Source organism: Trifolium pratense, linkage group LG1 (assembly GCF_020283565.1).
Source record: "Trifolium pratense cultivar HEN17-A07 linkage group LG1, ARS_RC_1.1, whole genome shotgun sequence".
NCBI classification, from domain to species: domain Eukaryota; kingdom Viridiplantae; phylum Streptophyta; class Magnoliopsida; order Fabales; family Fabaceae; genus Trifolium; species Trifolium pratense.
In genome coordinates, this window is record NC_060059.1 from 41030302 (window position 1) to 41047301 (window position 17000).

General features: G+C 31.7%; 2 protein-coding genes across 2 annotated transcripts; one reads left to right on the plus strand and one right to left on the minus strand.

Annotated features, from left to right (window-relative positions):
* The first annotated feature begins 4773 nt into the window (after window positions 1–4773).
* Window positions 4774–9572, plus strand: LOC123898021 (F-box protein At5g03100-like). The gene is made up of 4 exons (XM_045948868.1): window positions 4774–4870; window positions 5818–6690; window positions 6793–6970; window positions 9158–9572. The coding sequence occupies exons 2-4, from the start codon at window positions 5845–5847 to the stop codon at window positions 9187–9189; spliced, it is 1056 nt and encodes a 351-aa protein (XP_045804824.1). The 5' UTR covers window positions 4774–4870; window positions 5818–5844; the 3' UTR covers window positions 9190–9572.
* Window positions 9573–11544: 1972 nt separating this feature from the next.
* Window positions 11545–16395, minus strand: LOC123894194 (DNA topoisomerase 2-like). The gene is made up of 9 exons (XM_045944118.1): window positions 16353–16395; window positions 15098–15216; window positions 13707–14336; window positions 13284–13625; window positions 12959–13095; window positions 12520–12871; window positions 12263–12440; window positions 12119–12168; window positions 11545–12024 (listed from the first exon to the last, which is right to left on the minus strand). The coding sequence occupies exons 1-9, from the start codon at window positions 16393–16395 to the stop codon at window positions 11545–11547; spliced, it is 2331 nt and encodes a 776-aa protein (XP_045800074.1).
* Window positions 16396–17000: the final 605 nt, after the last annotated feature.

Sequence of the window (17000 nt, forward strand, 5' to 3'; positions counted from 1 at the left end):
CCTTCCCTATCGGTAGCTCTGTTATGTGGTAGATGTCTTTTTTTTTTCCAGAGGATACTGAACCATCGTTATGATACCATGTGTTTTTTGTCGCCACAACGGTTCCATTAAAACCTTTATACCACGGAGTCATATCTTCTACGGATTCACCTTTGAGCTTGCATCTTATATTGTTAATAATATCTTGTGGATTATATTTTGGAACAACAGAACTCCGGCCTATTCCAACCCCTTGGCTACCATTGACAAGAATCATAGGAATGACCGGCAAGAACCTAATCAATATTTGGATAATCGGTTTAATATATATACACTCACAATGTTCTTACTTTAATTTATACAAAACATAAAAGGAGAGAAAATATACCATTTTGGTTCAATAGTTTTTCCATCTTCAGCCAATTCATAATCAAGTATTTCATCATCAACATTGCAGAAGAGGTAACTAGTAGTAAGAGAACTAAGTTTCGTGTTTAGATATCTATGACTAGCGTAGTCTTTACCATTCTGAAAGATAAAATTATTATTGTTACTAAAATAATTAGTGAAATAATAATAAATAGTTGAGAGCACCTAAAATAATACCACAATAATTTCCCGTTACCTAAAAACACAACAATAAAAAGGTTCAAAGAAATAAAACAGGTTCAACTCACCAAGTTACGAGTGTCGTATTGACCAATGGGTTTCAAAAGATTGATGTTATTCTTTCCAACAAAATTTTGTGCCATTCTAATGATTGTTTTTGCAAGACCTTCTTCATTGTGATGATATGCACATTTCTCCGAAATATAGCTAATAAATTGATTTACTTTAATTTTTTAAATATCACTTATTATTTCAATTTAATCATTTTTTTTACTATATCATATGTTCAAATATAATCGATATCTGTCATTCTAAAAAATTAATTTATAATATATTATATGTTATGTTAGCATTACTCAAACCGACATTCTCACTTCCGCTTCATCAAAAGTTGCTCGCGTAGGTACTTCATTTTGAACGCTCCCCTATCGACATCCCATAGCTTCAGCAGATCGCTTAGCCCCGTTTCGGTGCAAGAACGCCCAATCAGTGAGCTATTACGCACTCTTTATAGTTTACATCAAACCTATTATTTTATCATTTCTTTATAATATTAATATTTAATAAAACAAATCTACAAATTTGGATATCTAAAAGTCGGTCCAAATTAACCCCGTACTAAATTGGAAAGAACCATATCAGTTCTTTTAAAAAAAAAAACATAGACGAAATGATCATTTGAAACTCATACAACAAAGTGGAGGAATCGAGGTATTCGAACTCCGGTGACGACCCAACAATTTTGAAATTTCTACCAATTGAGCTAAAATTTATAGACAAAGTTCGAACTTTTTTAATTAAACATCCAAAATCAAGTTGAACTGCAAATAATTTTTACTTTAGAAGTTTTACTTCAAAACCGATCCCAACCAAACCACAAATATCTCTGATAATAGATGTTATAAATTTTATTTTATTTTTACTTTTTTGCGATAAAAACAAAGCTGCCAAATTTTGCCCCGTATTCCCTCTCTTCAGTATTAGTCTCTGTCAACTTCATATAAGCACTGCGAATTGTGAAAGTACGTTAGCGATTATATTATTCGATTTTTATTATTGCATTACTTATAGCTTCCTTGTTTGTAGACAAAGCTGATTCGGAATTTTCTTTCAAGGCATAACTTGTATCCCTATATGTAATTATTGAATTAATTATTATTATAATATTATTCTATATAATAATGATAATGAAAATAATATTTGTTAAATATTTTTCAATTTTGATTCTTGCAATTTCTGATTATATGTGTTAGAATAATATTATATATTAATTCTGAATTTTCTTATTTCTTATTAGATCTGTTATTAATAAATTATTCTATTATTCTATTTATTATTAGATTATTCTATGCTATATCTATGATATTATTTTATTATTATTATTATTATATGATATGATAATCTGGATGGAGTCTAATGAAATAGATCTCAAGGCCAAAGCTGCCAATTGACCTAAAACATCTGACCTGAAATACATAAAACAAGAGAAAGAAACTAACATTATTGCATCATAAAGCAGAAATTTGAATTCTATCTTGATGATGTACTATCCGGAGTTAAAAATGCTTGCAGGAAGGAACAAATGAAATTTGAAATTCTACAATTATACTATTCGGAGTTCATCAATCATAATGAAAATTGAATTCTATAGAACCAACCAGTTTTACTTGCATATGTGAAACTTTACCTTCTCAGCTTAAAACCGACCAAGACATTTCTAATAGAGATTAGAAATGTAATATTATGAACTTTCAACAATAGTATTTCATAAATTGTCAATCAAATTGATCTTATAGGTATGACGGTGATAGTTGAAGTATTAGGTGATTTTTTTGGCCAAATTTTACATAGATCACTCGATAATGGATCAATATAGAGATGATTCTCTATCGCTTAAAACATGTCATGTTCAATCGTTATCAGAGAATGCTGCTCCAATTTAGGTTGTCTAGCTCAATTAACAGTTTAGCAAGTAATCAACAGCTCATATTGCAAAGACTGAACGATTTTATGAAAACACTGAGTTCAGATAGATTTTCATCATATTTGGTGAGTGATATTGTAAACCATCCAAGTTAGATACGAATGTGAGAAATTCTCCCACATCAAGATTATCGTTGTAATCCTACTTTATGCAGTGCCATTCTTCTTCACTTATTCTATTTTTTTATTACCAAAGAGAAGTAAGCTTTGTCGACAACCAATAAAATCGAAGAAATTTGCTATGTTTCCAACATCACAAATACCACAATCCGTCACCGGCATCTTAATAGTCACTCTTTGCTTCATGGAAGAGTAACATTGTTATTGTGATGATGATTTACTATACAAGTTTTTATTCATTAATTTCTCTTATTATAAATGTCTTTAACGTTTTGTATTTAATATACCAATTAAATTATCAGCTACGCCATATGATCTAAATCAAGGTTGTCAAAACCGGACCGGACCGGCCGGTCGGACCGGTTGGACCGTGAACCGGGGAGCAATCCGGTCCGGTTAAGTCTGAAAACCGGGGAGCACCCGAACCGGCAGAAAAACGGACGAACCGGCGCCGAGCCGGGAAAAACCGGCGAACCGGCCGGAACGGTTTAGCGGTTCTGGCGTTTGTTTTTTTGCGTCCAGATTTTATTTTTATTTTTGAAAAAAAAAAATGATTTTGATGGGAAGAAAATAAAAGAAAGAATTGGAAGCGTTTTACGGTAAAAAAGAAATCAAGGGCAATAGAGATTGAGTTTCTCATACACATAAATGGAAATCCCTCATTTATATGTATAGTACCAAAGAAGAAGGAGAAACATGTAGTCACTAGAAGAAGATGAAGAAGGATGATCTGTATTCATTACTGGTGAAATAGAGAAAATGAGTGATGAGAGAATATTGAAAGGGTGGAGGCCACTTGCTGAGAAGTTGAATGTATGAGATAAGAAAGAGAGGGTGGCGGCTGTTATTATTGGCTTTAACACTGCTACTCATTTTTTCTAGTAACATTTTAGGGTTGAGATAGTGGGCTTGCCCTTAAAATGTACAAGTACCAACGCATACTAAAAGTCTAAAACAGCCCACTTATATTTGTAAAAAATAAATTGTTTTTTTTTTATATACAAAATATTAAAAAATATATATGTATTTTTTTTTATACTAATGTACTAAATTTTTTATTTTATATTTATGACATTTTATCTTTTCAATGTGTGTAATTAGGGAATATTGAGCAATTATTTATATATTTTTATTATATATTAATTAAAAAATATATATTTAATTAAAAACGGTCCGACCCGGTTGAACCCCGGTCCGACCAATTGAACCTTGAACCAGTAAGCTCACCGTTTCGATGACCGGTCCGGTTCTGACAACCTTGATCTAAATAGTCTCCATGTAAAGTCTCTGAGGTCGGTGTAGTGGTGAGGGGTTTGGGTAGTACGCTATAAGTCTTGTGTTCGATATCCCCAGCTATTGTAAACCAAAACAAAAAATAGTCTTCTTATAGTCTCATAAGTCCTAACTCAACTGGTAAAAATGTCGAAATTGTTAGGTCAGACGTCGTGACCCGGGTTAGAACTCGGGATCTCACAATTATGTGAGTTTATTTTCAGTGGATTTACCACTTTATTTAATACAAAAAAAAATAGTCTGCTTATAATTGTTCGGAAAAACTCAAGTTCGGTTTTTTGTGAAATAATTCTTAATCCGAATTTATTTACTTCGTAACCGAACTTTAAATTACCTGGCCCCCTTCTCTTAGATATATGTATACATAAAAAAATAGATATATGTATAATATTTACTTTTAGGATTAAATATATGTTTGTCCATCAGGAAATATATTTTTGTCCCTTATATACTTTTTTTTTTTTTTTTTTTTTTGTAGTTGTATGCAATTTTTAAAAAAATTATTAAATATATAAATTGACATGTCATTAAATATTTGTAACATTTAGCAAATTTCAAAGTATTAGAATGTTTTTTCTTTTTAATTAAAGAAAGAAAATCACATAGATTGATCGGATGTTCAAATTTTTTTCTTCTTCTTTTGGTGAATATAATTTATGTTCTATTATTTATTTTTGACAAAAATCCTAAATTAATGGCTTAAAAATTTTCTTTTACCATAAACTCACATGAGAGAATCTCTTTCCTGAATTAGCCGATTGACACACACGAGAGATAGATTTAAAATACTAACCATTCTTTTGCCGCTCTCGTCTTCCTCTTCTTCTCCCACTCTCTTGCCGTTGCCGCCGATGCTTTCTCCCTCTCTGTAACGCGCCGCCGATCGGTAAGATTTGTCCCCGTCTCTCCCTCTCTCTCCATCGCTTGTTGATTTTGTTCCTATCGAAATTGAGTGATTTTGTTATGTTCTTGTTACTGCTGTTTTGTTTTCTTCATCTGTATGTTGCCTGAATTCTTTTTCATTGTTGTGCTGCTGCTCTCTGCATTGCCTGCCAACTGTTTGCTATTTTGCCCCACACACAAAACAACCACAAAAGTAGTATTTTTTTTTTATTTATTTTTAAATCTAATGCAAGTTAGTGAAACCATCTTCTTCTTCTTCTCCCACTCTCTGTAACGCGCCGCCGATTGGTAAGATTTGTCAATCGTCTCTCCCTCTCGCTCTCCCTCTCGCTCTCCCTCACTTGTTGATTTTGTTCTGTTCTTGCGACTTACACTGTTTACTCAATGTGAATGCATGAGGACAGTACCAAGTTATATAATGGGGTGTAAACTGAGTGTTTTCTCTAAGATCTGTGCGGCACCCTTGAAGTCTTTTTCATTGTTGTTTGCTCCCTCCCTTTCTGCATTGCCTGCCAACTGTTTGCTATTTTGCCCCACACACAAAACAACCACAAAAGTAGTATTTTTTTTTTATTTTTTAAATCCAATGCAATTTAAAACATGAAATATCATTGTTTTTGTATGGTTGTGCAGAGAATGTAATGCTTTATTTAACTCACTTGTATATTTAATCTAGGACTAGGTTCCCTCCCGAGGGAAAATGAAAGAATAATGTAGTGCATGTTTTGATGTAATCATGATGACATGCTTAATTGTGTGTGCTGTGTGGATGTAAGATTATTATTGTTAATATGCAACAAGTCAATGCCTTATATTGTGTGTGTGTGTGTTTGTTCTCTTAAATACTTTTTTCTCTAATCAATTTCATTTCATTAACCTCCATGTGCCTACTAACAAAACTTTCCTTCTCCCATTTGCATTTTCTTGTAGAACTCTTTGTTTCTTTCTCAGACAACAATGGTGAGACGTAAGAGGCAACGCAAGGACAACCAGAATGAACAGGATAGGATCAGTGACTTGAGCGATTGTCTTCTCCTTCACATACTCTCTGTTTTGAACACCAAACAGGCCATTCAAACTTCCATTTTGTCCAAAAGATGGATCAATGTCTGGAAGAATCTTCCCTCTCTTACATTAAGTTGTTTTGACATTCGGAACATTGACCTATTCCAAAAGACTTTAAAAGATGCTGTTTCACACAATATCAAACACTTAAAACTAGTTGTATCTACTATTGAATGCATCCCGCCTTACTTTTCATGTCTCAGTTTAACGTCTCTTAATCTTAAAGCTTTCTACGGTAAAATGTTTCACTTGGCCCAACCACAAATATTTCCAAATTCTCTGTGTTTGCCAGCATTAACTACTCTGTCTCTGGAGTACTTTGCCTTTCGTCGCAGTGATGATGGTTATGTCGAGCCCTTTTCCACATTTAACATGTTGAATACTTTGACGGTTCGCAGTTGTGTAGTTTTGGGTGGACAAAGCCTTCGCATTTCAAGTACCAATCTTGGCAATTTAACTATACATTTGTATCGTGGTCAACCTTATAAGTACTTTCCCGGATCCACTTTTGGAATTGAGTTATATCATGCTCCAAGTCTTCATACCTTTGTTTTTACTGCTGATGATTATATTCATAAACTTTATGGGAGCAAGAGCGTTTTCTCTTCTATCAAACATGTATATTTTGATGTAGTGTGTTATTGCAATTTGCAGAGGAGAAATCAATCAAACATACTCGACTTGCTGGTTGAGCTTGCTAATATCGAATCGTTGACCATCACTTCAACTACTCTTATGGTACTTTATATTGTATCATTAATCCTACTTTTTATATTGTATTTATATAGTTTTTTAAAAAATATGACTTGCAACTGATCCTAATACTTTCTGATTGCTTAGGTTCTTTCCAACTTTCCTGATGTATTGAAGGTTAAGCTCCCTTCCTTGCTTAACTTAAAGTCACTGAAAGTAATAACGCATCCAGTTTCTAGACCTACAACTATACCTAACGGAATGGTGCACTTTTTGCTTCAAAATTCACCCTTGGCAAAGGTTGACTACATCAAATATAAAAAAGGTGAAAGGTGCATTCAACAACTTTTTAAAGATAGATTGTTTGGTTTAGTAACTTTATTTTTCAATCCTTCTCTGTTTCTAATTCCCACAACGTTTCTGGTTATAATAACTTACTTTCAGTTGACAAATTACTAAACCCGTATTTACAGAAACAAATGTGTGTATCCATGTAGGCATGTTGATGTGTGCTTCTTGAATCACGTGTACAACTAGTTTGAATTAACTTCTAGCTCATAGATAAAGGTTCTTAATGAAAGTGGAAAGCAAAAGTTACCAGCAGATCTGCAAGCAAGTCAATGTTTTTAAGGTTCTTTTGTTTGCATATTGGGAGTTGTAGGTGTTTAATGTTAATGCTTTGCTTGGAAGTTAGCATTTTTCTATGATTTGATATCTAATGAATTAAGGATCCCAAAATTTCATACTTATCATAATGCATGACTAAATAAATTTCTTAACAAAAGATAAACAATCTTGTCCTGAACTGTATAAATGTTTAGATTAGCCATGAGGTTGATAAGAATTTATCATAATATTCTAGATGACCGATAAATCAAATCTAGTAGTATAATTAAAGATCTTTTGTCATAAATGGTTGAAGTTGTGAGAAACTAAATAAGTTTAAGTCTATAAACCAACAATGGCCGGGTGGTGTGAAAGGAAACCATTTATTAAAATGTAAAAAGGAATTAGAAGGGGAGGAAAAAGGGAAATAACACAGGTGTATCCGACACAATTATAAACTAACCGATATATCTACCAAAGAATGTCACAAATAGAAAAAATAATTGGGATATTGATGGGCGTGATAGAAACCTGAAGTCTGTGTTTTGGGAGAGTATGGCGCTCGCAATATCCCTAGAGTGTGTAAAAAAAATTATTTCCATCTGATCACATTGATCTAGGGGATGCTGAGTTGGCAAGGGATTGGGAGAATTCACATGTAGAGTGAGTTAGTTATATAAAGAAAAGGGGGAATTTCACTAACCTCCCATGAGAAAAAGACTGGAACTGCTTCTTGTCACAAAACTTATAAATTTCGATTAGACATCATTACTTTGACAAAAATGCTTTAATCGTTTTGCTTCTCTATGAGATTTTTCTTTATACAATTCTAATTATTCTTCTTACAATTCCACAAAATAGAGTTAAAGTAAACACAGATGACATCATGTTATAAATCATTTTTTCATATTATTTAGTTCTGGTGTAATTCACACTAACCATACTCCATGAGATTGGTAAATTGAATTTGGCTTTATAGTATATAAAGAGATTGATCTAGAATATCTGTAAATGGTGAGCCAAAGAATAAGAGAATTTGAACCACTGGTTACTAGAATCACTGTACTTTGTTAGAGACGAGGTTCTTAGGAAGATAGAAATAATACTTATACGTTGAAAGTTGATGAAAGGAAAGGAAGGTGGAAATAATTCTTATATGTTGAAGAAGATACAAATAAAGAACTAATACCTATATTTTGAGGAAACAGAAACTTGTGTATAATGGTAATGAAATTGAGTTTTCATGAATGTGTGTGTTTGAGTGCATGCTGCTCATGTATGCGTCTTGAATCACATATAAGATTAGTTAGTGTTAACTTATACCTCGTGATGCTTCACACCTTTGAGATAAACTCTAGCTCCCTAACTTGTGAAAAAGCTTCTAGCTTGTTGAACATGTGTGCATCTTGAATCACGTGACAAAGGACCTGGGCACAAAATAAATGATGTGCTTAAATCATGTCTTCTCTGGATTCCAGTGCTGCTTGTTGATGGATCTTAATACTAATAGATTGACTTTTGTTCTTCGTACTAATAGATTAAATTTTTGTTTTTCTCTTTGTACCACTTGTTTGTCTGACCTGCAAAGAAGCCAAAATCTCTCCTGAAAGTTTCTGGCAGATTTGCATTCAGCTCCCCTTACTGGTTTGATAAAATGTTAATTATATGTCATGTCTAATAATTGCTTTGCATTTTTTCCATGTACCCATTTGTGTTTGACAAAATGATAGGTTTATGAGTTCTAGAACAGTCTCATAGATTTATTGCTTCTTATTTCCTTTTTATTGGGTACTAGTATATGTTATGATTTTCTGTTTGAATTCATTTAAGGCTCGTAATCCGAGTTTTATTGTAGAGTTAATACTAGTTCTTGGACTTGATGGTGTGTTTTTTCAACTGAAACCAGGTCTACTATTTGATGACTTACTGCATCGGTAAACACAAGATGTTGGGTTGCAGAAAAAACATGATGGTGAAGTAAATGTACGTTTTTCCCAACTCTACTAGTTGTAGCTTCTCTCCAACCGTTGGTTTCTACCGTGATTTTTAACTTTACCAAACATACATTAAGAAGATTGGAATCAAGAGTTCTCAAACTATCAATGCAGCATAATAACAAACATTTTTGCTCATTTCTACTTGCGATGTATTGTGTCGTTTGATCCATGTAGCTGACCCCACTTAGTCGAGTACAACCTGGTTGTTGTTGTTTTGCTGTAACTTGCTAGACTTATTTATTTTCTTGCATTTTACTATATTATTATTGTTCCTATGTTGTCTCATGCATCCTACTTTAAGGGATTTATATATTTGAGTATTTATGAGCGGTTCATGTCTTTAATTCTTTTTTGACTAACTAGTGTATGAGTCCGTTCCAAGAAAATAAATGTTATTATATTTATATATATAAAAGTTGTAATGCCCTCCGAGCTAAACGTAATTTAACCCTAATAATTCACATCAAAATGTTAAAAAAATACTCACCAAGATTCAAACTCATGACCTTTTAGTTATATTTTTTTATAAACTTACCACTAAGCCATATCAATTATATTAGAATACTTTTGTAACCAAAAACTAATCAACATCATTTAAGGGTGCGTTTGATTTGCTAAAAAATAGGGGACTAGATAGAACAACTTTTGTTGTACTCTGTTTGATTTGAAATTGATTATGGGACTGAACAAATTAGGTAGCAAGGGACAGGACAAAAACAAGATTTTTTGTCCGTCACTAAACCACGGGACAACTTTTTGTCCACAATATAACTATAAAAAATACGAAAATACCCATTTTATTTTCGAATATAAAAATATTATCGTCATATATCTTTCCGGTACAAGTTTGTCTTGTCCTGTATTATTTTGTTCTGTCATGTACTGTTCTGTCCAGTCCTTGTTGTTTTACAAATCAAACGCACCCTAAATGTACACTTTTAAAACTTAACACGTTTTATTTTTCTTTCTTCAAACAAAAACCATTTTTTTGTTTCCATCTACAAAACCAAATATGTATCTGCATTTTTTAGCCTGTTTTATACAAAAACTGATTTTTTTTCTCGTTTCATTCATATTCATTTTTTAAATTAAATAAAATTATTAATTAAAAACACGTCAATATATAGTCTTATATCATCTACCTTTCATCTATATATATAGATGCAGTTTCACGTGTTTACTGTTTTCATTGAGAATATGAATCATCAAAATAGAGAAACTCAACTTGTGCTACGTTGTTTAAAATGTTTTTATTGCTTTCATCTCTATTTTATATGTTACAACTAATTATTCTTGCCCCGTTTTATGTTTATCAATGCTTTTTTTTGTTATTAAACACATAGCATCATTGGATCCAAATCCAATAACTGACTTAGAGAAGTACGTTAATTATTTTCGGATCAAGTATCGAACTTATTATGTTGAATTTCATCTTGATGAAGTAAGTATTCCTATCATATCATATGATTGTTGTTGAAGTACAAAAGTAAGTATATTTTTATCGTCTCCACAGGGACTAATGTGATATCGATGCCGTTCAACAATTAATATAATTCTCAGTATTGAAGGGTTTAGCAAAGTTTGTTAACGAAAGCTTGCGAACATAGTAAAGTTGAGTAAATTGACTGAGAGATTAAATTGCTGGATTACATTTCAATTTGCTGGATTAAAATTATCTTCTTGTTTTTGGTGGCGTAAAATTATCTTTCAATTAACCTGTTTTACATAGTTTTAATAATTTTAAATGAATTATTGCAACTTACTTACGGCAACAATAATATAACGAGAGGATCCGGAAAATAATAATAATAATAATAATAATGAAAGGTGAAGAATGTAGGGGACTAAATAATGTTGTCCTATGCTAAAGGGGCGTTGCCCCGTTTGTTTGTTCATAAAATAAATAGTCTATACTGTGATATGCTAAAGTTTATTAAAAGAAAAAAGCTTATAAAAAAAATGTGTTATGCAAAAATAATGTTGGGGAGAATAAGTGTTTTGGAAACATTTCGTAAAAAAAAAATGCTTTGGAAACATAAAGTTTGTTGTCAATAAAAAAATTGAACATTAATGTAAAAGGGGTTAAAATACAATTACATAAAATACATTACTAATATTAAGAATTACACAAATTTTTAAGTGGAATGAAGTTTGACCATTATGGTTTTGACAAGTCAGATGGGCTACTCTACCCAATTCATTGGGATGGGTAGTTAAGAATTTACCTTTTTTTTTTTTATCATTTTCATTAATTCAATGACTTATGTGACAACACCCGAGGGACCAAAATAAAGGTTTACTCTAAATAGAAGGCATTTAAGTGACCAGGCTTCTTAATCGTTCTCTTGCCTCGGCCCAATAACTCTTGGCCCATATCTGCATTGCTATTAATTGGCGGTTCACAAATTGGGCATGCTTGTGACATTGTATCACTTTTCCAACTTGCTTCTTCTTTCTGCCACTCTTCTTCAAATGTGTCCAAGTCGTCCTTCCACAATTGAATTTCCGTTTTATTAAAAAGAGCATTCTTCTCCTCTTCCTTCTCTTGTATTTTATCTTCAACTTTCTTTAACCCTTCATTAGAAAAAGCACTTAAAGGTAAAGATAAAAGAGACTGGATAGAATCAGCAGCAATGTTGTGGTCCATACAAATTTTTCGCAAATCTTTGCTATCTTCTGTCAAAAAACCAAATTTCCGACTTCTGGCCAACATTACAAACTTTTTTGTGTTCTCCATATCTATCAAATCAGATTCAATGTTTTGCAACATGACATCCTGCATGGCATATAATTTTGCACATTTCGGTTTGTATGTATTAATTAATAAATACAGACTTCAAAAGAATTATATATATTTTCCTCAAACTCACCCATCTCTTCTTATATTTCTCCAATCGTTCATAATAAAAGTGTTCAAGAACTGCAAAAAGGATATATAAAACATTAGATACCACATAATCAATGTAGTTTAAAATAAGTATTCATTACAAAGGTAGATGCTATTTAATTAGTACTTTTTTCTGCGGAGTTGAACTTCTCTATATGATTTCTTTTGTTATAAAGATGCATATCATTAGTTGAAATTGTGGTTCTCAAATTTAAGATTTCAATTAAATCATCATCTTTGGATGGAGCTTGGATAAACTCGATATGGAATCCAACCGTTCTACTATCTCCTATTTGTTCAAACTCCTGCAATTAAGCAAACAAATTCACATGTTAAAACAAGTACACAATTTAAATTGATATAAATGTTAAGTAAGTCATTTACCTTAATGAGAGGAGTATTGTTTTTTGCCGTCCCTTTAGATATAGATTTTAGGTATTTTTTATAACCTTCAATCGATGTCCCTATCGGTAGCTCTTTTATGTGGTAGGTGTATCCTTTTCCGTGGGTTACTAAACCATCGATATGATATATCCCCTTGTCTTTTCGCACAATGGTGCCTTTAAAACCTTTATACCACGGAGTCATTTTATCTTCTTCTAAGGATTCACCATTGAACTTGCGTTTTATATTGTTAATAATATCTTTTGGGTTATATTTTGGAACAAATGAATTCCAGCCTATTCCAATCCCTTGGCTACCATTGACAAGAACCATGGGAATGACGGGCAAGAACCTAGGCAATACCATAAATAATTAATATATATATATATGTATAGTGCTCTTACTTTATACAAAACATAAAAAAGGAGAGAAAACGTACCATTTTGGTTCAATAGTCTTTCCATTTTCATCCATATTATAGTTAAGTATTTTATCATCATCATTGCAGAAGAGGTAACGAGTAACAGGACTAAGTTCCGTGTTTAGATATCTATGACTAGCGTGGTCTTTACCGGCCTGAAAAGATGAAATTATTATTGTTACTAAAATAATTAGTGAAATTGAGCAAAAAAATAAAATAAAAAATTAGTGAAATAATAATAAACGGTGGAGAGCACCTAAAAATTACCACAATAATTTCCCATTTCCCGTTAACTAAAAACACCAATAAAAAGGATCAAAGAATTAAAACAGGTTCAGCTCACCAAGTTACAACTGCCGTATTGACCGATGGGTTTCAAAAGATTGATGTTATTCTTTCCAACAAAATTTTGTGCCATTTTAATGACCGTTTGGGCGAGACATTCTTCATCGTGATGATATGCACATTCCCATGAGACACAACCAACAAATTGGTTCACTTTAATTTCTTTGACCAAATTCTTTTTAAAAGAACAGTATAGAATTTTCCTTTGGGCAGGAACAAGGCCATCCATGATAGATGGAATGTTTCTTCTTAATTTTGCTTTAGCATATAAAATGTATTCTTTATCAATGAAGTCTTTGAATCGTATATATTTTTCATCTCTATCCAAATAATTGTTGGACTGGAAACAAAGAAAAAAAAGTGTGAATGAATATAAAATTGTCAAAACTATAACTTCAAAATGTTGGTGAACATTATATACCTGAAAACTAAGGATCCAATCCTTTCGATCTTTAACTTTTGTTTTGTCAAAGGCAACCTCTATTGCTTTGCTATCCAATTCATCTTTCCAGGTGAAAATATTTATACTCTTATCCATCTCTTTAAAGTAATCAATCGCTTCTTGATCAGTACTATTACCCAATCCCTTGTAGTATTTAGTTGTCCAACTTGACACATCATTTTCATCTTTTCTCCAATCTTCGAAAGCTTGAATGGTGTAAAATGATTTAACCATATCTGATTTAGAATGAGTGGCTTTGACGATTGGAGTAGTGAATTGATAGATAAACTGACAATTTGTAGTTCGAACTAGTGTTGGCCACATCCTATGTATTAAATTAATCACCAATCCTTTAATGTGCGATCCATCATGATCTTGATCCATCATAAGAAGTATGCGGCCATATCTTAGAGACTTCCTTATATCAACACCATTCTTCTTACCAAGGACATTCTCGTCACAAACTAAGCCAAGAATTCTTGTTAAATTGTTGATGACATTGTTTTTCAACACCTTTTTCATTGATGCTCTAGTTGCGTTGGGAAGCTTTCCTCTCAGAGGAAAGACACCATAATGTTCTCGATTGTTGACTACGGTGAGTCCCATCATCTTAAATAAAATAATAAAAAATATATCATGAAAAATAAACTCCAAATTTATCCATATGATACTGGCACGTAACAATAAATTAAAAAAAAAAAAACTAACTATTTAAAAATCTAATTTGTTCTCATCAATTTTAATAAGAGTGATGCTATTTAACTCACATGGTATATTTTGAGTAAAAAAAAAAAACTCACATGGTATATTTGGCTAATATAATTGCGTTTTGTCCGGAAATTATGGTAGGATGTGGATTAACCTTTATTACAAACTCATGTATCACATCCTGCTCTAGACTTCACCTTTATTAGTGAACAATGCAAAACCAATTCTGTATTAAAAAAACTTCATTCTTGGTGTTTTTGAGGAATTTGCATTGTAACTGGTTTTAGGGTACAGCTTGTACAGTCGTACCCTTTTGGTTGGTAACACACTCACTTGTTTGATGGAGCGGTGAAGGAAAAGTTTTAATAAAAATTCGTTATTTAAAAATATACCATGGGAAAATAATTTTAATAAAATAAATTTATTAATTTAATAGTTTTATAAGAAAGTTTTAATTATATTTCAACAATATTTTATAACACATTTTTAAATATTTTACTCTACATGATTTTTTATGTTAACATAATAACGAACTTAAATATCAAATAAAAGACAATGAATCCGTACGATGTATGAGTCTCTAACCTAGTTCTTTTTAAGACTAATACCAAAAATGAAGCGATTGATTAAAAAAAAAAAGTTGCAAGTAATAGACGACTTACAACAAGGGATTTGGCAGAATCACCCTCTGTCAATATCAAGGTACACTTTTGAGAGTCTTTACCGGCAAATTTGGCATCTTCTAACTTAGGGATGTTAGATACATCACCTGGTCTAGAATCTAAATTGATATTAAACAAACAATACAGTTAATTTCAATTTAAATTGAGTATTTAATATGCAAAATTACACTACAGGTCCTTTATCTTATTTTTTTTGTAACACTTTGGTCCTTTATCTTTTTTTTTGTAACAATTTGGTCCTTTATTTTTTTTTCGTAACACTTTGATCCGTATCTTATTTATATATAAAAAATAAAGGACCAAAGTGTTACAAATAAAACAAGATAAAGGACCAAACTGTTACAAAAAAAGAACTAAAATGTTACAAATAAAAAAAAATAAAGGACTAAAGTGTTACAAATAAAAGATAAAGGACCAAAGTGTTACAAAAAAAAAGATAAAGGATCAAAGTGTTACAAAAAAAATAAGATAAATAACATGTAGTGTAATTTTGCCTATTTAATACAAAGAGTTCATAATGTTATAGGCATACCAAGCTTCTTACCAAACAAGATTATATTTTGTTGATCAGGTGGGATATTATGCTTTTTTAAAATCCTTTTTTTGATACTATAGATGGTATCATATTCCTGCACCGTCATTCTGAAGGTTTCCCCATGATTAGTCGTCACGTGAATCTCCTCACTTTAAATATACGAAACAATAAGAGTGTTAGTCGGAATTAGAAACCATAAATATAAATATAAAAACGGCGCAGAAACTAAAAAAAAAAAAAACCAACATAGAAGATTACATTACCCCATCACTCTTTTCAAGAATGTAATGAAAGCTGTAAGAGATGAAGATCACAGAGTTGATAAACGAGGAAGTGAAAAAGAGTTAGTGTTCGCTTGTAGTGAAAGAAACCTCAGTGAAGGAAGAGTATTTATAAGTTGAAAAAAAAACTAAATCTTTTATTTATTAGAAAAATCTTGAAGATTTTTTATAAAAGATTTAGTATAAAAAATCTTAAAGATTCTTTCAATAAATAAAAGATTTAATTTTTTTTTTTTTTTTTTTTCAGAAATGTTATCTAACTGCTTCAATAAATATACCACATTTTTTAACGGTTCATTTATACATCCATTTTATACATTCAATTCTATTTTTTATTTCTTTAAAACACTGCACACATATGAATCTCTCTCTCTTCCCTGTTTCCTTGTTTCTGAAAAATTCAAACACACGCTCTCACCTTGTTGCTCCATCTCGTCACCGCCGCTGCCTGCCACCGTCATCGCTTCCGCCGCGTTCTGCTCTTTCTTTCTTTCTCTCTCTCTCTCTCTCTCTCTCTCTCCTCGTTGCAATCTTTTCCTCACGCTCAAACACATTGTTAAGGTAAGCATTCTTTAAAAATGAATTAGGGTCAAACAATTTAGGGTATAAATTGGGGTTAAACTATCTAGGGTATAAAGTATAAATCATAGTTTAAGGGGCTTCTGTGATTCTTGTTTTTTCCACAATATTTGTTCCTGAATTGCTTCATAGATGATAGTTTTGTTCTTACTAGCTTAATATATTTTCATGAAATTAGATCTTGCAAATTGTATATTTTTTAACTTGATTTTGGGATTTTGACTGATTAGTGTTTGTTATACTACATTAAAATGGTTTGGATAGATCAAAGATGTATTTGATAATTGAACCGACTATTTCCATGTTGCTCAAAAGATAATGGAAGGCAAAGGGTGTACAAAAAGAGGGAATGGAAATTGAGTTGTTTTCAAAATGTTAGGGACCTCGGGAAAAATAAATAAGGCGAAAATAGATATAAAAAAAAAAGTGTAGAAAGAATAAGGATTGAACTAAACTTGAAGACATGGTGTAGTATGAATTAGTTTCT